The 23,766-nt window shown below is 34.1% G+C and overlaps 1 protein-coding gene across 2 annotated transcripts in view; it reads right to left on the reverse strand.

Annotated features, from left to right (window-relative positions):
* COL11A1 (collagen type XI alpha 1 chain) overlaps positions 1-23,766 on the reverse strand; it is a 219,223-nt gene that overhangs the window by 186,014 nt on the left and 9,443 nt on the right. For both annotated transcript variants that reach the window (XM_050778638.1, XM_050778648.1), the window contains exons 2-3: positions 7,270-7,437; positions 3,146-3,359 (exon numbers count right to left, since the gene is read on the reverse strand). In XM_050778638.1, coding sequence (XP_050634595.1) covers positions 3,146-3,359; positions 7,270-7,437 — 382 coding nt within the window. The remainder of the gene's footprint in view (positions 1-3,145; positions 3,360-7,269; positions 7,438-23,766) is intronic.

Genomic DNA, 23,766 nt, shown 5'->3' on the forward strand with positions numbered 1-23,766 from the left:
GACAGGCTTGGCTGGGGAGACATGGCCAGCCCTTTGGAAACGCACATTCCCTAACCATACTGTAAAATGGTGGGTTTTATTAACAATGTATGGTGCTAACATAAACCATTAAATGAAGCCCACTCAGATTCTGCAAGCCAGTCTGGTTTGTATTTTATTTTTTTTCCAAATGAAAAGTGCTAGATTAATATTCCAGAAGTGTCTAGGACTAGATCCATAAAATAAAATGCCCAAAAAGTTGCAGGAGCCTTCCTAAAATGTCTGTTTCATGTGACTTGGCATGGTGACCAAGTGTATTTCCATATACACTTAATCTTTGGTCTTTCCACTAGAACATTCAACTGGCATAGGTGTCTGCTTGGTATGAATTGAGCAAAGATTTATACAAGGAGCTACTTAATAGAGTGAGAGTAAAATTTACACATACTTCATGCCAAGAAATCTGTGTCTTCACTTAAACTATTCCCAGTATTATAGGTATGTGCTTTTCATTAACAGAAAATAAAAACAATTTCAATAATTAAAATTGATTAGAACTCTAAACTTGATATTTTTGTTTAATTAATGTAGGCTGTGATAATGATATGTCATAATCATGGTATCATATATAATATTCAAAATACTAAATTAACATTTAGCCTTAGAGGCATTCTTAATTATTCTCTTTTTCTCATACTACACACTCCTATAGTCAGAAAATTCTATCAGTTCATAAATTCGAAAGTATAAACAGAATCCATTGTGTCTCAACTTAGTCCAAGCTGCCATCTCTCACAGCTAGACTCCTAATTGACCTCTGCTTCTACTCTTATGCAACCAGAGCCACCTTTTAAAAATATAAGTCAGATCAAGGGTCTGCATTCTTAAAAACTACCAAATACAATACTCACAGTAAAAACTGAAGCCCTTACTCTGCTTCATATGAGGGTCCCCTAGCCTTCTATAACCTCATGAGCTCAGACGCTCCCTTGATTCCCGGCATCCCAACCACAAGGATGTCTTTTTATTGCCCCTTGCACAGGTTCTTCACTCTGGAAGGATTGTTCTTTCTCCATATCCCTACATGGCTGTACTCTCACTTCCTTTGTGATTTTGCTTAATGCAACCTCGTCAAAAAAATATGAGTAAAACCTCATGTTTTACTTTAAGGATTCATTCATATTAAACTGCCCTATCTAAAATAGTACACTCTACATTTCCTACCTTGATTTATTTTCATTCACAGAACTATAAGCACTTCACATATTTAAGCTCCAGGAGTGGAGGAACTTCACCTGGGTTGTTCATTGCTACAACTGCTGTGCTCAACAGACTGCCAGCCAAGTGGTGGCTAATAGATAAGTACGTATGGAATGAATGTTCATTCATGATGAATGTCATGATTGTTCTTGAAAAAAATCAGACTATGCTTAAATACCAGTATTTTTGCATCTAAATTATTATGTCAGTTGAGCTCCACAAATATGTCACATTTTAACAGTCTCAAGTAAAAGTATAGGACCTATCTAGCACACAGTAAGCATTTAACAAATTGTTATTGAAGGCATATACGAATGAAAAAAATGAATACTACTAGGTATGAATTATATTCAACATATTATCAAGATAATATTTTACTACTGTGATATATGTAAATATAACTTCTTGTTCTGTTTGATAATCAATTAAAAATATTTATTGAACATCCTCCATTTTTTTGTTTTTATTTGTTCATGTTTTACTTTAAGGATTCATTCATATTAAACACTGCCTGTTAGTTTTGAATAGAATGTGGTCTGGGCTGCAATAAATTGAAGGTTTTTTTTTTTTTTTTTTTTTCAGTTAGGAAAGTAGGATTAAGGAAAAATAAGGTGTGAATAATAAGATAAGTTCAAAATATTTTCTACAATTACCAAATATAGACTAAACTCTTACTATGGAGTTTGCTAACAGTCAAAAAATGAAACACAATGTGCTATTATATCTAATTTGTTCATAGGATAATAGTGTAAATTAGTTGTAAAAGCCTGTTTTTGTTTGTTTGTTTGTTTGTTTGTTTGTTTGTAACACTGAGACTTGAGAGTTTCTCTGTGGTCCTGACAAAAATGTAATGAGTGTCAATGAGCACTGCTACTTCCTTCTTATATCTCTGACCAAATATGCTATTTCGGATGAAGTTTTTTTAGAGGTCTGGATTCAGTGATAAAATATCGAGTAAACTTAATAAGCATAAATTTCTATTTAGCTGCTCCATAAGTGAAAGGGAATGACCACTATGCATAATTCAGAATTCGGCATGATTTGCAAAGGAGCGCAGTGCGAGCCTGACTTCCTGAGTTCAAACCCCATCTCTATCACTCTCCAAGTATATGACCTTAGGCAAGTTACTTAAACTCTCTGAGCCTCAGTTCCCTTACCAGTAAAATTAGTTTATTAACATTACTTTCTTAAAGGAATCAAGAGAACTAAATGAGTTAACAGTGTATAAAGAGCTTAGCACGTGGCACATATCAGTACTCTATAATGCTTCCTCTGATCTCCAGTATTATTAGTAAAACGTTAGTCGAATTAGATCATTCTTCTGCTCAAAAAGCCTCCAGTAACTTCCTGTTTCACTCAGAGTACAATCCAAAGTGCTTACAACCTCCTACAATGTGTTATACCATCTGGCCTCCCTCTGCTTCTCCATCCTCATCATCCCACTCTTCTCCTGCCATGCTGGTATCCTTGATATTGCTTGGAACAAATTGTCCACACCCTGGAATCAGAGACTGTATTTGCTTCCGGCTTCTCCTGGAACACTAGGCTTTTAATTATCAGCATGGCAAGCACTCCACCTTTTTTACATATCACTTTCTTAGTGGGATTTGGCTTGATCTCACTTCTTAAAACTGTACCCACCCCACTGCCACACCCTATCCTCTTTACTGCTCTCTTCTTCTTTCTCACTTATTATCACCTGCTATACTATTTATTAGTGATTTATTTTGAAAGCATTGTTGTTTCCCTGTACATACTATAAATTATGTCTTTATGTATTTTTTGTTCATTTATTTATCACCAGCCACTGGAAAAACTGTATCATACTTCATAAATATTTGTTAAATGACTGAATAAAAATAATGACATCAGCATAGTTAAAACATTGTATTATTTTGTGACTTACTTTCCATCAGCAATGTTAACAGTTCTGAAGAGGGGATAGTCTTCTGGGGCAGGTTTTCCAGTGTGGTCTTCAAACAGAAAAACAGGTGATCTTCCAACCTCAACACCAATTTGCTGAATACCATGCTCATTATATATAGATAAAAGGAAAGACTGAATTCCTTTTTTTGGTTTCACTGTAAATAATATTGAAAAGTCTTCTGGAAAAGGTCCACCTGAGAAGAAAAGGCCAAAGAGTTAGAAATTTCCAACGTCCAATTTCTACATTGTTCCTAGATCACTGTAGTATTTTTGAACTTTCTACATGGCCTTATAAATCAACTAACTTTGAATAGTAAACAGATTAATAAATAAATAGGGGTCCTCTATTAAGGTTTCTCTTCAATTTTTATCCAAGCTATAGTCAAACTTTAAAGCCACTCACTTAAAGTACTTAAAGCACAATGGCTATATGAAATTAAATTTGATTTAGGCAACAGGATCATGATACCAGTAAATATCAAACACATAGCCAGCACTCTTAAAACACGTATTTAAGTACTAATTTTGGCATAAAGTTTGAATGTTTTGGCTTTGTCTAGTCTGTAGCCATACATTCCCATTTTAAAGAAGCATTGTAATGACCCAATTAATAAACGTATTATTTTTGTTGTTTCTTTAAAAGCTTAAGAATTTTCGATTAGTTCTTAATATCAAACAATGCAGTTTCACTGCATATTGGTTCTTATTAAAGAAGTGTATGTCATTATGAGCCAGAAGTATAAGGGTAATTGACTAACTTGATTTTAAATTCAAGAAGGCAGACTCTGTTTTTCTTTCTTTCTGTCTCTCAATCATGTGCCAAATATCTAGCATACAATCTGATCTACATTGGTACTTACTAAACATTTGTTAAACAAATATATCATTTAAACAATTACCCTAAGTATATCTCAAATAATTAAGTAAAGAATACTTACATTTTTTATAAAACACTGCATGTTAAGTTGTGGATTTTATTTTTCAAAATAGTTTTACAAATATATCTTATTTGATTCTCTTACTACTCTGGCATATAAATAAAGCAAGCATTATTATTTGAGAAATGAGACGCTTTTAGTTTAAAAGTTGTCTTTTTGCAAAACCATTGTGTATGTGCATGTGTAATCAACAATATCTAGCCCAATATCAAGACCTTCCTTTTTCATTCCATTCATTCCAAATTCTATTACAGGCAGTAGTATAAACCTATAAAAGAAATATGAATATGTCTGTCTTGGATTCAAGTTCAAACAATCGTAGATCAGCAATTCTGCCACCAAGAATGTATGTGGAGAGGATGCATATGTGTAAACGTATTATGCTTTCAAATCACCAAACCACTATTTATAATAGTAAAATTTTAAAATAAGCTGCAATGATTGAAACTGGTTAAATAAAATACGAATATGTATGTAATAGAATCTTATGAAGCCACGTAGTAGAAAGACATTTTATGAAGTGGAAATTATTAAAATGTATTATAAAAGAAAAAACAGCAAGAGGTTTTAATACATTTTTATGCTATAACTGTATGCATAGAGTAGTTAACTGGAAGACAGTACAGTATCTCAATTGAAAGTTCTGAATCTTGTCAGATCATTGGCTCAAATCCCAGCCCTACTACATCCAAATAGGATTACATTTAACTAAAAAGCATTTACAAAGCAAAATAAAAAATTAACAAATGAAGAGACAACCTATAGAACAGGAGAAAATATCTGCAAACTATGCATCTGATAAGGGGTTAATATTAAAAACATGTAAAGAACTCAAACAACTCAATAGAAAAAAAAATCCAATTAAAAATGGGCAAGATGTCTGAATAAACATATCTCAAAGAAGACATACTAATGGCTAATAGGTATATGAAAAGAATGTTCAACATCATTAATCATTATGGAAATGTAAATCAAAACCACAATGAGCTATTACTCCACTCCAGTATGAATGACAACTATCAAAAAGTCAAAAGATAAGTGTTGGTGCAATTGTAGAGAAAAGGAAACAGTTTCATACTATTGGTGAAAATGTAAATTAATACATCCATATAGAAAATAGTAAAAAGTTTCCTCAAAACATTAGAGCTAGTGCCATCAATCCAACTACTGAGTATACATACAAAGGAAATGAAATCAGTATGTCAAAAACATATGCACTCCTATGTTATATTATCCATCAATCCTACTACTGGGTATATGCACCAAGTAAATGACATCAGTATGTTGAAGGGATATCTGCAGTCCAATATTTATTGAAACATTATTCGTAATAGTCAATATATGGAATCAACACACCATCTCCTAGCCACGTGTTCTTAGCAAATAAAATCCTACTTGCCCTTCCTATCCATTGACTGGCCTAATAATTTAATCTGTCCCATGGAACTACTGTGGAAATTATATGAGACTGTATCATAAACAAAGCAGTCAGATAATGTTGATTATATAGTTTTATCACTTAAATATATAGTATTAAAATTAATTATATAAAATTAATGATTTTAAATAACTACCACATTGGAATGCAAAACACACTGACCCTGAGATAATGAGCCAAAGTATAAAAATTATAACCTGTAATCTGAGTATTTCTAAAGGTTTTTAATTGGTATATTTTTCTTTGTTTTCCTCCCTTCAAAATTCCCATCCCTTTATCTATTAAGGATGCTTTAAGAAATGCAGCAGAGTGCACATAAATAGAAAAAGCAACTTACCTTTTTACTTTTAATTTTTTAATTCTATTTTTTAAATATTTTATGAACTTAATAATCATTTTAATTTTTTTTATTTTCAAAGTCAGAAAAAAAGTTCATTTTATTCTTTATATTTTCAGTTTGTTCTTGTTCACCACAAAGTATTGCAAAACAGAAAATATATTGGAAGAATCAGTGAACAATCAAAATAAATGTATTTCAAAGTATTTTAAAATGTCCTTCCATGAAAACTGTACTGTGCTGTTTTGTAACGTTTAAATCCCTTGATTTATATTTGTTTCCTCTTGTTAGAAAATAGTTTCATATGAAGATAGGAAACTCAAATTTTCTCAAGCAGAGATAATATAGGATAATATGAAGAATTTAAATGATAAATTGCTGCCGAGAAGATCCCAAAGTGCCAGAAAGGACCATTTGATAACATATAAAATATATGGAGCAGAACAAACCTAGATTATATATTGACCACAATGTAACTTGGTCAACTCAGAGAGTCTCTGTGAAATTCAGTTTCCTCCTCTGTTAAATAAGGATGAGAACACCCGTCAATCAACCAATCATAGATAACCGGTATGTATCAAATGGAGGCAAGCACAGTTAACAAGTTACTTGCTCTGAAAATATGAGGCTCAGAAATTGTCATTTCACTACTCAATGCCCTTTCTCCACATTATCATGATTTCTAGATAATTAGTGTTATTAGGTCAATTAGTGCTCTCATGGAAGGAAAAACAAATATTCAGCAAGTACTTTTCAGTACCATTATGAAAAACTGCCAGCTGATATTTTTTAAAAAATCTCTAAGTTCAGTAGAGATAACTGTGAGATGTGACTAAATTTTCTCATATTTTAGCTAAGAACGACATGCAAAAATAAAGCAAAATTATTTTCAAAAAAAAAAGTACCTCTTTCAACAGAAACATTGACCTTAATGTTAGGAAAACCTGCACTAAGTATGTTTAAATCCAAATGCCCATTAAATTAACTTAGGTAGTCATTAAGGGGAAAGATTCCGTCCTATACCCTAGTCACAATGAATAACCTCTATATGATTACATGTAGAAATAGGCTAGATATAAAATGCTGTCTCCATATATTATGTTCTAACAAAGTAATGAATTACTAAATGCTCAAATAAGCATATTTTCACAGAAATGTGATTGTGCTGAATTACGATTGGCAATTATTAAATTATTTGTTATTTTCATTACATTACTTTGGTGACCACAAAGTATTTGGTGTCTGATATATGAAAGAATTGCATTTTACCATATAATTGGGCATTATCTAACCTGATAAAAATACTAATTAGTAAAGAAATACTAAAAGTAGCATTAGTAGTAACAAAAGTAGTAATAATTTTAGTAGTAATAATAATAAAGTAAACATACCTGGAAATAACTGTTTTGTTGGGGCACTGAGTTGTGCTTGCTTTGAAACTCTGTAAGCAGTATCTGAGCCTTTAGAATTCTTTCTGTTTGTGCAAAACCCCATTGTTTTTGATATTCCCTCTGGAGAATTGTGAAAATCTAGTGCTTTTAGTACATCAACTGGAGCAGCTGAAAAATAAGCAAACAATAAAAAAAAACTAGAACTGAACAACTCTCTGATATAACAATGAGTATTTTTAACACAGGATAGTATGTCATTTCATACCTTGAATCTATTTATCACTTGCCACGCTTCCCTAACATTTAGGTGGGAGTTTGGGGAGTGGGACAGCAGGTAGTAATATAAACCATAACAACATTCTCAGATTCAAAATATCTCAAATCTGTAATCAAATTTTGGTTAAGCAACACAGAAGGGGTGTGTGTGTGTGTGCATGCGCGCGTGTGTGTGTATACAGGCATGTGTGCATCCGAAATTTAAAATTTCATATATATGAATTTATAAACATTCATATGTATCTTGATTATAATTCACAAAATATTTAATAATTCCAAGTAATAACATTATGTAGAATTCAAGTGAAAGTTAGCATTTGTATTTCATTTTCTACCAGAGTTACTAATAAACTATTCATAATCTAAACAGAGGTGATTTTGAAGATTCAAATTTACAATGGATATTACATAAACACTGTAAAATGTGCACCTACTTAGTCATTTTGTATACACAAAGAGAAGTTGAAAGAAAGGTGTTAAAAAAATAGGCGGCACAATACAATGCCTTTTTTAGTCCTTTCCTGTGTTAATTATTTACAAATTATATACAGGTACAAATGCATGTGCACAAAGGTTTATGTATCTATCTATATGTAACTTATTGATTTTTATTCTCTCAACTTACCAGTTACTTCATGGATATTACTACATACTTCATGATTTAGACTGAAAGTCCCTAAAGATGAATAATTTAGTAATTGTGCCCCTCCACATTTTTATGTAGCCTTAGATTATGTAATACTAGGTTATTTGTCAGTGGAAGCATAAATTTCCCAAACCTAATTCATTCCAGGTACTTGTAGCTACTCTGAAGTGGTCAATATAGTATATGTTTGGAAACTTAAACTTTCCTTTGTAAGTGTGATCCATTTGTATAAACATCTTTATTGGGCTATAATTCACATACCATACAAAACACCCATTTAAAAGGGTACAGTGGGTTTTGGCATATTATACTATTATTATTTTTAATTGTGATCAATACATATAACATTAAATTTGACATTTTAGGTTTTTTAAGTGTACAATTCAGTAGCATTAATTACACTCACAATATTGTACAACTATCATTCTTATCTATTTCTGAAAATTTTTCATCAACCCAAACAAACTTCATCACCATTATGCAATAACTCCTCATTCCTTCCACCTCCTACCCCTGACAACTTCTTATATACTTTCTGTCTCTAGTTCCTCATTCGAAAAATTTCATTTAAGTGAACTCATACAGAAGTGCCATATGACCCAGCAATTCCACTCCCACGTATATGCCCAAAATAATTGAAAGCTAGGACTCAACCAAATATTTGAACACCAATGTTCACTACAGCATTATTCACAAGAGCCAAAAGGTGGAAACAATCCAAGTTTCTTTCAACAGATGAATGGATTAACCAAAAGTAGTCTGTATGATGAAATACTACCCAGCCATAAAAAAGATGGCTGATACATGACACAACATGGATTAACCTTCAAACAGTACACTACATGAAATATGCCACTTAGAAAAAAAAAAACACTTTATCATTTTTAGATCTTCAAGTTCTTTGGTCCATAATTACATATCTATTTAGGTCACTAAGCAAGTCAGGACATGAATAATGCAGTTCAAGTATTGTTATAAAAACAGACTTTAGAACCCATATTACTCAATGTATAGTAAGTCCTCACTTAACGTCCTCGATAGGCTCTTGCAAACTTCGACTTTAAGCAACTGAACTTTAATGAAACCAATTTGACTATAGGCTAATTGATATAAACCAAAGTTAAGTTCCTACAGTCTATTTCCAGTCACAAAAACACCACCAAACTTCTAAATAAAGACTGAAAACACTTTTCATATTGAACATTGAACTAAATGTGAGCTATACATACACTTAAGAACGATTAATGAAAACAAAATAATTATCCAATTTCTGGTGAATCAATGAATGACGGTGGTCATAGTAGGGCTGGGTTAAATTAAGGTATAAACGTTCAAAAAGTGAAAATTGTAAGGAGCATGTCCTCCCACATGCAGTTCAGAATCAATCACAAATATGATGAGCTCTGGGTGCTTTTGCACTGCATTATTTATCATGTGCATTTGGATAATTATGGTATAGTTTATACATTTTTATTTGACAATAATTTGTATTCATTCATTAATTTGTTCATTCATTTTCTAACCTGCTTATCCCAGTTCAGGGCCCCAGATGGTTGGAGCCCAACCCAAACATTCAGGACACAGGGTGAGAACCAGCCCTGGACAAGATACCATCTCATGGTAGGACAAACATACTCACTCAACCAGACTGCGACCATTTAGAGACAGCAATTCTCTGTACACATTTTGGGGATATGGAAGGAAACCAGAGTGCCCAGTGAAATCCCATGCAGACATAGGGAGAACATGTAATTGCCACATAGTGGCCCTGACTGGGAAGGACTTTTTTTTTTTCTTATCAACACTATAACTAAACGAGTTGAACAAAACAACATTATTTGAGTACTTGCTTGACTTACATTCTATTAGCTTCATACCTGTATTCAAAAACAAGCAAAACATTCAGAGTAGACCATATGCTGGCCAAATAGCATTCAGCATGCCTGAGATACAAAATTATAATGGTGTTCAAGAACTTTTTTTTGCACTAGTCCTGCTTGGCTATGTTTTTAGGCCAATAGGATATCTGTTTTTATGTGTTCTTTTCTCTTACCTCATACTAAGAAAATGATAATCATAATAACTGCCAGGGAGAGCCTAATATGTGCCAGTCGCTAGACTAAGTTCTTTACAGGGATTAACCCTCACAAACCATATGTTCTTATCCCTCCTGTGCAGAGACAGATTTGAGAACCAGAGAGCAAACTAAGATTACTCTTAACATCTGTGTAAATACCAACTCTATGCTCCTTCCACTTCACCACTCAAACTGCTATACCCCAAAATAAAAACTCTGCAAAAAAAACTTAAAACATACATATAATATGTTAATGTCATTTGAGCCAGTTAATTGTTTCCCAATGATGTTCATATTTATTTTAAACTAAACTCATTACTTGTTCTAGTAAATAAATGACTCTGAAGAAGAATGTTTCTGAAAACCACAGCACTTTATCTGCTTAAATTATCTCATCTTTTTGCTCTGAAGCCATTCTCCAAAGTAGAACTGAATAAAGACTTGAGGATAGACATTAACACATCTATGAAAGCTGTAATCTTCCTGGGGAAAAAAAAAAAAAAAAAAAAAAAAAGAATGCATCCCCACTGTCATAGTCACAATTGGACAGAGGTAAATAACACATAAAATGGACCGCAAAGTCTACAATATATCTTTTAACACCATGACTTTCTCCAAGTGTACATACCTCAAAAAACAATACAAGTAGAGACATATAATAAAGGTTTCAACCAAGCTTTTTCTTTTTCCAAAAAGTCATCTCAAGTTACAAAAAAGTAAAACTCCATTAATTAAGTCCTTAAGATTATTTTATTTCAAGTGAACTAAATAATGAATTAAGCTACTTTGAAATTCTGACTGTTATTTGATCTCATAATCCTCATACACATTGCATTTAATAAATTGTCATTAAATGGATTCTACTGTTTTATACACATACATAAATATATGTTGGAAAGTTATTCTTTGTATTTGGCTAACTGCAACTGTTCAAAGATTTAAAGAAATAATTTTATGGCTAAATATGATACATGAAAAAAGTAAAATTTCCATATTCAAAGTAATTATTAAAGGACCTTAATATTTTAATTATCTCTATGTTGCCAACTGTTGGCACAAACCATGTGTATGCAATTCAGATGTATCCAATTCATCACGTTTTGTTCAATTATGTTTTCCTGTCCTTTATTGAATAGCTACAGGTTTATTAAATGGGAGACTAGAATATCCAAGCCCATGTGCTACTAAAATAGCCATTTAACTGGGTTCCATACTTTTTCCCATCAATATTCATTCCACCAGCTTGATTAAGCTTCCAAAAATCCATGTCTCATGTCACTCTTCTGCTTAAATTCCTTCAAAGAACCCCACTGACTCTCAGATGATTTCCACATTCCTTGAATATACAATTTGGATATCTGGACACTCCAACTTATCCTACCACTCTAATCTCACTGAATGTACAGTCTTATCTCTGATGAGTCCCTAATTCTGTCCTCATTCAGTTTTCTAGCCATACTAAACTCAGTCTTTCCAGAATCCACCATGTTCTCTGGCTTGCTTCTGGGCCTTTATAAATCCTACTCTCTGTTTCAAACACTTCACTCCACCTCACCTGAAGGAGTAGAAGAATATACCTGATAATGCATCTTCTGCAGAAAACATTCTCTATCTCCCAAAGCTGGGTTAGATCCGCTAACCTCTGTTGTAGCACTTTTCACACTTGTTTTTAATTATTTGCCTTGTCTTTGTCAATTTTTGCAAACTAGAAAGGAACAGGTATACACACACAAACACACACAGACTACATAAAATGTTGGCTGAATGTGAAACACGATAATGTGAAAATATATGGAAGGAACTTCCTCTGAAATACTCAGGCTATCTAGCATCGAAACAAAAATTTTTTAGGTCCTAATATGTACTTTTTATTGTATTCTATTGACCTCTTAAACACCCCCACCCTTTCACTGATCGGTTTGATCCCAAGTCTTTGATCCTTTCTCCTTGTTGTTGCCTTCAGCATCCATATAGATTACTGATGTAACATCTCACAATACTTTGTTTCATCTCTAATTCCTTCTCTAAGCTTCTTTGCACACTTCCATGACCAGCAGTGAACAGCACCATTACAATGATAAAGGTAAGACTGCTTCTTAAGACCACCTCTGCCTCTTAGCATCTGTGTGATTTGGACAGATTACTTACCTACTCTGGGTCTCCGTTTCTATATCAGTACAATGAGAATAACAAAAATATTTACTTCAAAGAGTTTTTGTCAGAACTAAATTGGTTTTTGTAACAATACCTTAGAATGCTGGTGGAGGAATCTATGCCTATGGGCTAAGATTTCCTTGCTGCCTATTTTTATATGGCACATGACACAAGAATAATTGTACATTTTACATGGTTGAAAAAAATCAAAGGATAATATTTTGTGACACGTGAAAACTATATGAAATTTCAGCTTTCATAAATAAAGTTTTTATTGGCATATAGCCACACCCATTCATTTATATATTGTCCATAGTTGCTTTTGTATTGCAACAGAGTTGCATAGCTGTAACAGAGATTGTGTGCTCACAACAGCTAAAATATCTACTACCTAGCCCTTTTAATCTGAGTCCTGAGAGATAAATAGGAGCTTCTCAATGGAGAAGAGAAGGAAAGAAACAGTACATATGGTAGCACAGATACAAAGAGAGTAAAGAGTTCAAGGAAACCACCCATGCTTGCCCAAGGAGACATCAACACTAAGCAAATTTAGCTCTCCAGATTTGATGCACCATGGCTGCTGAGGACCACTGGAGAAAAATCATATCTTCATCATGCGTTCACTGCCACAAACTCCAAGAGCCATCTACTTGCCCACCCTTACTTTTATTACTAGAACTGGAATAACTTTCAGTTTCTAAAATGTACCTTGCTGTCTTTTTTTTTTTTTTTTTTTTTTTTTTTTGAGACGGAGTCTCGCTCTGTCGCCCAGGCTGGAGTGCAGTGGCGCAATCTCGGCTCACTGCAAGCTCCGCCTCCCGGGTTCACTCCATTCTCCGGCCTCAGCCTCCCGAGTAGCTGGGACTACAGGCGCCCGCCACGCGCCCGGCTAATTTTTTCTATTTTTTTTAGTAGAGACGGGGTTTCACCATGGTCTCGATCTCCTGACCTTGTGATCCGCCCGCCTCGGCCTCCCAAAGTGCTGGGATTACAGGCGTGAGCCACCGCACCCGGCCCTTGCTGTCTTTATCTGTAGATTTTTTCCATTCCTTCCTCAATTGGTTAAGGACAGTTGACTTATTTTTCAATCCTGTCAATAGAATCACCTGGAGAGTTTTTAAAACCTATGAATGCCTGGAACCCACCCCAGAGCTAATAAAGTAGAATGATTGGGTACAGACATCCATATTTTCTGAGTTTCCCAGGTGAGTCCAATGTGCAGCCAGGGTTGAAACTTGGTGGCTTCAGACCTAGTCAACCTTTTGGTGTAAATATAAGCATGCCTTATTCTAGGAGATTTATTCTTAGCCCTTCCAGGAGGATAATGTGACCTCTTTATATGATCCCAGTGTCCTGTATTTCCCCTTAGATCACCTTACACTATTTTGTTTGCTTGCTTAATTATGTCTTTGACTCTAGGCTATACGTTCTCAGGCACCGCATCTGTCTAAATTATGGTCATGATTTTCTTGTTACATACTCACATCAGCTAATATTTCTCTCTCTCTGTTAAGCATGGAATTTATTGTTTAACATCTGCCTCCCTCGATACACTGTAAACCCTCTGACAGTGAATATCAGTGCTATTGATATTCACTATTAAATTGCAAAGACATAGCAGCTGAAGCACAGTATATAATCAATAGAGAAATGTTTAATGGATGAATAAATTAGTAGCTACAACCTGTCTCATAGTTGAAGCATTTTTCCTACCAATCTGAGACAGGAAAGGAAGAGGATTGGAAGTGACCTTTACCAAGAACTTGAAGAGGTTTCCAAGTTTATTTGTTGCCATTGTTTGATTCAGGTGTGGCAAGAATATAGGTGTGAAGCAGTGCGGTGGCTCACGCCTGTAATCCCGGCACTTTGGGAGGCCGAGGTGGGTGGATCCGGAGGTCAGGAGTTCAAGTCCAGCCTGGCCAACATGGTGAAACCCTGTCTCTACTAAAAATACAAAAATTAGCCTGGCATAGTGGTGCACACCTGTAATCCCAGCTACTCCAAAGGCTGAGGCAGGGGAATATCTTGAACCTGGGAGGCGGAGGTTTCAGTGAGCCGAGATCACGCCACTGCACTCCAGTCTGGGACAGGGCGAGGCTTTGTCTCAAAAAAAAAAAAAAAAAAAAAAAGAAAGAAAAAAAAAAAAAAAAAGCCTTCCTAATGTAGATACTTTCCCAACTTCTTGAGAGTCACTTATTCTCACCCTGTACCTTACATCACAGACTATATATGAGGCATACCATTATGGAACTAATAAAAATAAAATAATACAGAAGAAAGTTCTCAGCCATCTTCCACTCAGTCAAAAAACCAGTATTGCTACTATGAGCATGTGGTAGTGAGATGTAGGACTCACAAAAGAGAAAAGGATAGACAATTGATTATTTCTTATAATTTTCCTACTACTAATATTCTGCCATATTTCAAAATCATGATGGCTCTTAAGAGCGAGCCTAAAAACTGGGACATGCCGAGCATATAAACAACAACTAATAACTAGCTTCCACAGTAAGAACTGCCCAATAACTAACCCAAATTCAGCATTTATTAGTTCTATGACTTTGGATAAGCTATTTACCTCTCCAAGACTTAGTTTTCTCAATTCAGCCTCATTTTGAGAATTAAATGCTATAAAGAATTTTAAACTTAGAATGGTGTCTAATACATAATACATATTCAATAAAAATATTATCTAAAATCATTATTCCTGGAAAATGTCTACCTTTTTGAACATCTTTAATGCTTCCAATGAACACAATCTGCATTTCCCTAGAGCTATAATTAAACTGATTCCTGTTATCTGCTTCCTCAGACTACCTTGGGAAGGTTCTCTGCAGTTGAATAGAATACTAAACAGTTTTCATCTGTAAATGTCCATTCAAAATCATCCATAAAAATTATGTACTTCTTAGCAATCTCTTCGGCATGTTCATATGTTATTTCAGATACAAACAACCTCGGGAGGTTTCCTGGAATTTAGCTTAAGCAACCAAATAGATCTTAAATTTATATTTTCATGCTCAGCACTTCATTACCCCCTGTAGTACAAACTGACATTAATACACTGATATCATTAGCATTTTTCTCTTTTCATTATTTTTTTCCTTGCATTGCATAGAAATTGATATAACTATAGCTTAAACACAGTAGGCCTGATATAAGCTATTTACTAAAGATTTAAAAATGTAATATTGTAGACCCTTTTCTCTGACACTATTCTTTCATTTATTTTAGATACATATATTCCACATAACAACCGTGAATTATATATGAATATAAAATATTAGAAAATTAAGCATGTTGACCTAAATACTCCTATATTTAAAAAGATATAGAAGTTCGTATTCAAATGATGATGTGACACAAATAATGCCAATAAAAATTACATAAACTTCTTACCCTCAGCAGAACCCTTTTTGGATGAAATTACCAGATGTTTGATTTGTATGTTACAATCTAATCTTTGTAGTCAACACAAGTGCAAAATTAAAGAAATGAACTAAATACATTAGTAAACTGTAAGATTACATATGAAGTCCTTGCAGTTGTATAGTTTACATTAATTAGTACAGGACATGGGAAGTGTTCCATAATACTATTTAGAGTTCAATTTTCCCCAAAGGGTTCTATAATCAACTAAGATGTGTTGTCATTAATAATGCTCTGTTTACTTAATCTATTTCTCCACATGTACACTAATATACACACAAATACTACAAATAAACAAATGTATACAAACTGGGTATTTCATATTCAAACAGTGAATAGCACCAAACTGAGAATGACATAAGAAAGAAACATAAATCAATAACCTGGAGTTTTAGGAATTTTAGTGTTAATTTCATCAAAACAAACACCTAACAAGCCCATTAGTACTACCTTCTCAGAAAATAGAAATCCAATGAACAAATGTAAATGTACTTTCTTACAATTTCAGGAAAATTCCAATTTAAAACAAAACCAACTGCATAGTAAAATTCATAATTAGAAAGGTCAAGAAACATACATAGTAAAATATTCTGAAGTGCAATTAATGAAAAAGTGTGACTTCCAGCAAAATCAACTGTATCAGCATCCCATTGTGGCCTGTTTATAATTCTAACCTATTTAGGGATTGGGAGAAATACAGTTGACCCTTGAACAATACTAGTTTGAAATGTATAGGTCCTGTTATCTGTGAATTTGTTTCAATACACAAATTTAAAATTTAAAAAACATTTTTGGAGATTTGTGACAATTTGAGAAACCTTCCAGATGAACAAAGTAGCCTAAAAATATCAAAAACATTAAGAAAAAGTTAAGTATGTCATGAACGCACAAAATATATGTAGATACAAGTCTTTTATGGTTTACTACCACAAAATAGAGACAAAGTATAAGAAGCCAAAATTTGTCATATCTTATGCACACAAACACAGATCATACATGGCACCATTATACATGGCACCATTCATAGTGGAGCGAAATGTAAACAAATGTAAAGATGCAGCAATAAATCAAAACTGAATAAGATTAACTGTAGTGCATACTGTATACTGTAATCATTTGTTAGCCACCTCCTGTTGCTATTGTGGTGAGCCGAAATGTGGCAAGTATCTGCTTAAATATCATCTCCACACGAGCAGTGGATCTCTCTAGGAAATTGCCTATCTCTGTAAAAAGTGATCTCTCAGGGTTCTCGTGTCCTTTTCATCATGTTTAGTGCAATATTGTAAACCTTGAAAAGCACCAGGGAACCTATCTGAAGTGCCACTAATGTTTTACATACTCCCGAGAAGCAGAGAAAAGTACACACACACACACACACACACACAAAGTTGAATTGTTTGATATGTACTATAGATTGAGGTCTGCTGTGGTTGCCTGCCATTTCAAGATAAATGAGTCCAGCCTAAGGATCATTGTTTAAATAAAAAAATTTTAAAAAGAAAGAAAAGAAAAGAAATCTATGAATTGGTCACTGCATCTATGCCAGTAATTTGCAAAAATCTCACAGTTTTGCAAAGCATCTTTTTTAAAAATCTTATATTGAAAATGCAGCTTTATGTGGGTGAGGGGGGCTATGAGAAAACTATTATGTAACTATGAAGTTCAATATGATTCAAGAAAAAGTGAAGTTGTTATATGACAACTTAAAGCAAAAGCAAGGTTAAGAATCTAAAGCTGAAGAATTTAATGCCAACAAAGGGTCGTTCGATAATTTTAGAAAGAGGTCTGGCTTTAAAAATGTCAAGATAACAGGAGAAGCAGCTTTCATTGATGAACAGGGAGCGAACCATTTCCCAGACACCACTAAGAAAACCACTGAGGAGAAAGGATACCTGCCTGAACAGGTTTTTTCATGCATATGAAACAGCCCTATTCTGGAAAGAAAAAAAAAAAAAAATTCCACAAAGGATATTTACTAGGAAGGAAGAAGAGCAAGCACCAAGATTTAAGGTAAGAAGCAATAGGCTAATTCTACTGCTGTGCAAATTCAGTCAGGTTTATGAGGAGGGCAGCCCTTATCTATAAAGTTGCTAACTCCAAGCTTTGAAACGAAAAGATAAACATCAACGCCTGTCTTTCAGTAGTACTACAAGAAGGCTTGGACAAGAACTCTTTTTCTGGAGTGGTTCCATCAATATTTTGTCCTTGAAGTCGGAAAATATATTGCCAGTAAGAAACTGCCTTTTAAAGTTCTTTCGATATTGGACAATGCCCCTGGCCACCCACAACCCCATGAATTCAGTGACAAAGTTGTCCAAGTGGCCTACTTGTCCACAAATAGATCTGTAATTCAACCTCTGTGTCACAGGGTAATAAGAGTCTTTAAGGCTCACTCACATGGTACTTTATGGAAAGCACTGTCAAAGCTTTGGAGGAGAACCCTGATAGAAAGAACATCATGGAAGTCTGGAAGGGTTACATCATTGAAGATGTCATCATTGTTACAGAGAAAGCCTTGAAAGCCATCAAGCCTGAAACAATAAATTCCTCCTGAAGAAAACTGTGGCCATATGTTATCCATGGCTTCATAGGATTTGCAGCAGAACAAATCAAGGAAATCAGGAAAGAGATTGTGGACTTGGTAAAAAAAAAAAATGTGGAGGTGTGGGGGTAAAGGGTTTCAAGGTATGGATCTTGGAAAAATTCAAGAGCTAATAGACACCACACAGGAGTAATTAGCAGAAGACAACTTGATGAGGATGAATGCTTCCAAACCAGTATCAGAAGATGGGGAAGAAGAAATAGAAGAAGCAGTGTCAGAAAACAAATTGATATTAGACAATCTGACAGAAGTGGTCTGATTATTGAAGATTTCTTTTGGCTTCTTTTATCACATAGATCCTTCTATGATATGGTCACTAAAATTAAAGAAAACAGTGGAAGAAGGATTGGTATCATATGAAAACTTTTTTTAGAGATATGAAAAAGCAAAAAGTAAGGCAGCAATTACAATGTATATCCCTAAAGTTACACTGGTGTGTCTCCAGCTCCTGCCTCCCCTTCCACTTCTTCTGCCTCTGCCATCCCTGAGACAAGATCAGCCCCTTGTCTTCCTCCTCCTCCTCAACATGAAGATGATGATGATAATAATGAAAATCTTTATGATGATCCACTTACATTTAATGAATACTAAATATATTGTCTCATCCTTATGTTTCTTAAGAACATTTTCTTTTCTCTATTATAAGAATACAGCATAAATTTATATATATATATAACATGCAAAATATGTATTAATCAACTGTTTATTTCATCAATAAGGCTTCCTGTGAATGGCAGGCATTAGTCATTAAGTCTTGGGGAAGTCAAAAGTTATACATGGATTTTCAATGCACAGGTGGTTGGCTCCTCTTACCCTCATGTTGGTCAAGAGTCGACTCTACATAAAATACAGGATTCTGAATTTATCTTTAATTAAGGGCAATACTACTTTCTAGGTAGCCATCACTATGGTTCTCTTAAACCAACAAAACAAAGTACAAAATGCCACTACCATTTCTATAGAGCTGTCATTTCTCAGAACACCTGAATTAATACACACAGTGTCCATCAAATAAGAAAAAATGCTTTACTGTGTAGAATTCGGCTCTCATATTGACTATGCATAACTGTGTAAAATGGAATAACAAACTATGGGAATTATTGGATATAGATGGCCTAGATGCTGCTAACATCTGAAGGCTTAAATAATTTAAGGCAACATTTATATTCCAAAATTATCTAATTTCACATTTTACATAGAAAATTAACACAAACTCAGTATCTTTAAATGCACCATTATTTTCTATACATGAAAAAATATTTGATTAGTACCAAGGAAAAAATGAATCAGGAAAAGATTATAGGGAGGGTTGCAAAGGCCTGGAAAATAATATCAAATAAAAAGAACAGGCAAGTCCTTAATAAGAAAATGATATTTGGGCAAAGTCTACAAAGTCATAGGAAGCTCCTCTATCCCGTTATTTTTGCAGAATAGGATTCTAAGCAAAAGGAAAAACAAGTGCAAAGAACCTAAGACAATAGCTGGCCCAGAATGTTGAAGGAAATGCAAGGAGACAAATATGTCTCCAACAAAGGGATCTTTTTTCAAAAAATTCTCCCCCATACCCACTTCCTAATATTTTGGCTCTCTTTTCTGCTCAGGTCTCTACATTTGTACATTGGATATTTTCTCATGTAAATCTGTGTAGAGGAAAATATTGTTCAGTTTGGATAGACAGCATGGAGAATTAACCAAAAAAAGATAGCTGAAATTCAGACTGAAGAAATTTAGTTCTGTGTAAAGTTATTTTAAACTCTGTATTATATAAAAGCCAATGTGAATATGTATGCACTCGATGTGAATACGTGAATACTGCTATGAAAAAGATTGATGGCATGGACAAAAAAAGAAGAATGAAAGAGATGTGGTCAGAGAAGTAAAAGTGAGGGTACATTGAGAACTGAATGCATAGGTCTTGTGGAATGTTCAGGGAGACTAGATTTTATTCTAAATGAGATTTTAAAACCATTGGAAGGGTAAGGGGAGAAGGACGATGAGAATCAATTTTTTTTTTTTTTTTTTTTTTTTTTTTTTTTTTTTTTTTTTTGGTTAAAGAGCAATTTTGGGTTTACAGAAAATTGAGAGGAAGGTGCAGAGATTTTTCATTCAGTTTATGTTTTCAGACCACTGGGGCTGCTGTGTTGAGAAGAAAGTTTAGGCGCACTGGAGTGGAATCAGGCGGCAGTAGGGAAGTAACTGCAATTTTCCAGATAAAAAATGTTGCTTTCTTAGACTGAGACAGAAAGTATGGGTCAGATTCTACATATATTCTGAAAGTGGAGCAGACAGGAGTTGCTGATAGGTAGAAAAGGAGATAAGAGAGAAAATGAGTCAACGCTAACTTCAAGATTTGTAGCTGCAACATCATGATTGATTGGGTTGCCATTAAGTGAGATGGAGAAGACTATGAGAAGAACAGGTTTCAGGAGAGGAGTTCTGCAATTCAGTTTTGGGTATACTAAGTGTGAGATGACTTCATAAATACTGTTAGAAATCACTGAGTAGGCAGTCAAGTATGCAAGTCTGAAGTTCAGGGTAAAGCAGGACAGAAATAAAACTGTAGGAGTTGACCAATGCTATCCAGAGCTACAATTAATGAATCAATGACATGATTACTTTAAAATTCTGTTTGAATAATTTCCACTCAAAGAGACCTTTAACATTTAAAACAATGCTGACAATAAACAGTTGGTACTCTCAAATAATCAAAATAGAGATCATGACTTCACATATTAATCCTAAGAAACAAAAATCATTATTTGCCATTTTTGTTCTAAAAGCTGTTATACTTTGGGTAATAACAAGGACAGTCATGTAAGGTTTAGAAATGCTAAGTGATGTTTTTGTCTCATAGCAGATTTTACTTTAACATTTCTTTCATACTCCCTTATAGAAGTGGAGGTTTAGTTATATATTTGGCAAGACTACAGGACCATAGCTCCATATAAAGTGTGACTTAAATGTACTCATCACTATTGAGAACCCCAGGTAACTTTACAGTGGGGCTGGCTATTCCAGAAAAAACAGCATGACCCCAGTTCACTGACTGTCAGAGGATCCAATGGTAGTGGGACAACCAAGTTGTGTGTAGATATCAAAGCATGCACTGACCCTGCTAATTTGGCAGTTTACTTGTACTTTTCAATTAGTGGCATGTTTCCACGCTATGCAGAAAAACCTATCCTTAGGATCTTACGTTATGTGTCCCCTGCCTCCTTCCCCAGCACCATCTCACGTTTTACCCCCACTGCTGCTTCTCCAGACACAATGCCATTTTTCAAGTCCTTTCTTCAAATCCCTTATGGTGTCATTCTCCCTTCATAAAGGCCTTCACATCACTTCCTGGAATGCTCTTTCCTCTTCACTTTAGTTAATTATTCAATGCTCAACTGGTACTTTCTCAGGGAAGCTTTATTTGACCTTACTGAACTTCTCTTCTGTATTCTCCAGGAACCATACACCTCTCCTTCAAAGCATCTAGCATAGCTGTAGTTTTATATTTACTTGTGCCACTATTTGATTAATTACTGTCTCCTCAAGTAGACCATAATCACTCTGAGGCAGGTTTGTAACTATCTTTGCCCACCAACTTCCTTTAGCTTATAATGAGCTTTTAACCTGTACTTGTTGAATATGCAATGAAATGAATGAATTAGTTTAGAATTTAGGAAGAGCATTTAATAGGTATTTAACAGATATTTGTTGAATAAGTAAATGAATAATTGCATGTATTAATTAGCTTTTCACTCCATGAGAATAGAGATCATCATACTGTCCGTATAGCCACAGCACTTAACACTGTGATTAACACAGAAGATAGTCATTTAACTTTTACGGTTATCGAACAGCCTCAATCCTGAACATTTTTATATCATAAAAGCTTGACCTGAAAATGGAAAGCAAAAATAGCATCAAAACTCCGAGTATGGTGAAGAAAAGAACACAAACTAGTTGAGAGTGTGATATTTTAAACATATAGCATTTCTAATTTACAAATAACCAAGGCTGTTAAAAAAAGGTGTATTATAAAACTAAAATTACACTTCCAATATAACCACTTGACTTTAATGCTGAGAAGAACAATATTTATTGGCATTTAGTTTATTACATTCTCTGGAGAGAATGATGAAAAGAAAGCATTTTCTACATTGTAATTAGTTGATTTCCTCAATTCAGTTACTGCAGAGCCACTACTGTTTAGCAACAGCATATTTATCAAATAATTTGCACATTATCATGAACAACCTTTCACTTGACTTCCAGTGCCTAGTTATACAAGCCAGACACATTTCTACTTATGTATATGTTTGTTTCCTATTACAGATGGTTTGTAAACCCCTGCTTCTGCATCAACATTATCTGTGAAACTTTATAAACCATCTATGCTTGGATGTCATAAAATACTATTTCATCAAAATCCCCAGCATTAGGATTGGAAATAATTGTGATACTAAGCCACGGACCCCTGTCCTCTTGACTTTATTGAAAATATCTTGCTTATGAGTTCATTCATTCAACAAATATTTATTGGCTATCTATTTTGCTCCAGATATGGTGACAGATGCCAGAATGATTTGCATCGGTGAAAAATATGTATTTCCTGCTTTCATTATGCCATCAAAAATGTTTTTAGATAAGTATTTGAGTTTTGGGTAAGTACAGTGTGCTTTATAATGTTATGCCAGGCTAACTAACCCAATCTTCGATGATTGAAGAAAGTTATTTCTAGAGGAGACAATATCTAAATCTCAAGCAAAGATAATTTTTACTTTTAGAAATAACAAAGTGGGAGAGTGCTTAGGGTAGAGGTCATAGGTTGTCTTGGAGGCAAAATAGAGACTGACAGTCTCAGTAAATCACAATAATATCAGCAGAAATTGGTTCAAGATAATTCTGTAGACATGGAGAGTAGGTGATACACATAACTATATATCACATCTCAGGTGGTTAGGTTATGGACAATCAAGTCATTAGCAATGTCAACAACGCCCTCACTTCATTCAGCAAAGTTTTATCAAATGCCTACTATGTGATGGATTCTGTTCTAGATGCTTTGAACACATGAAATAAAGCAGATAAATATACCTATACCAGTGATTTTAGTGTAACTAAAATATACAATGGATAGCAATATAGTATAAAAACTATGTAACTATATTCCAAAAGAATTTTACAACTATTGTTTATTAATCTTATTAAGCACTTCGAAGATCTATGTTTCTTGTTTGGAGATGGTACTTCATAATACAATAATTCCAATATATGTAAAATATATAATTTATTTCCTAACTTGAAGAATGAGTTTATTGAAAT

Source organism: Macaca thibetana, chromosome 1 (assembly GCF_024542745.1).
Source record: "Macaca thibetana thibetana isolate TM-01 chromosome 1, ASM2454274v1, whole genome shotgun sequence".
In the NCBI taxonomy this organism is placed as follows: domain Eukaryota; kingdom Metazoa; phylum Chordata; class Mammalia; order Primates; family Cercopithecidae; genus Macaca; species Macaca thibetana.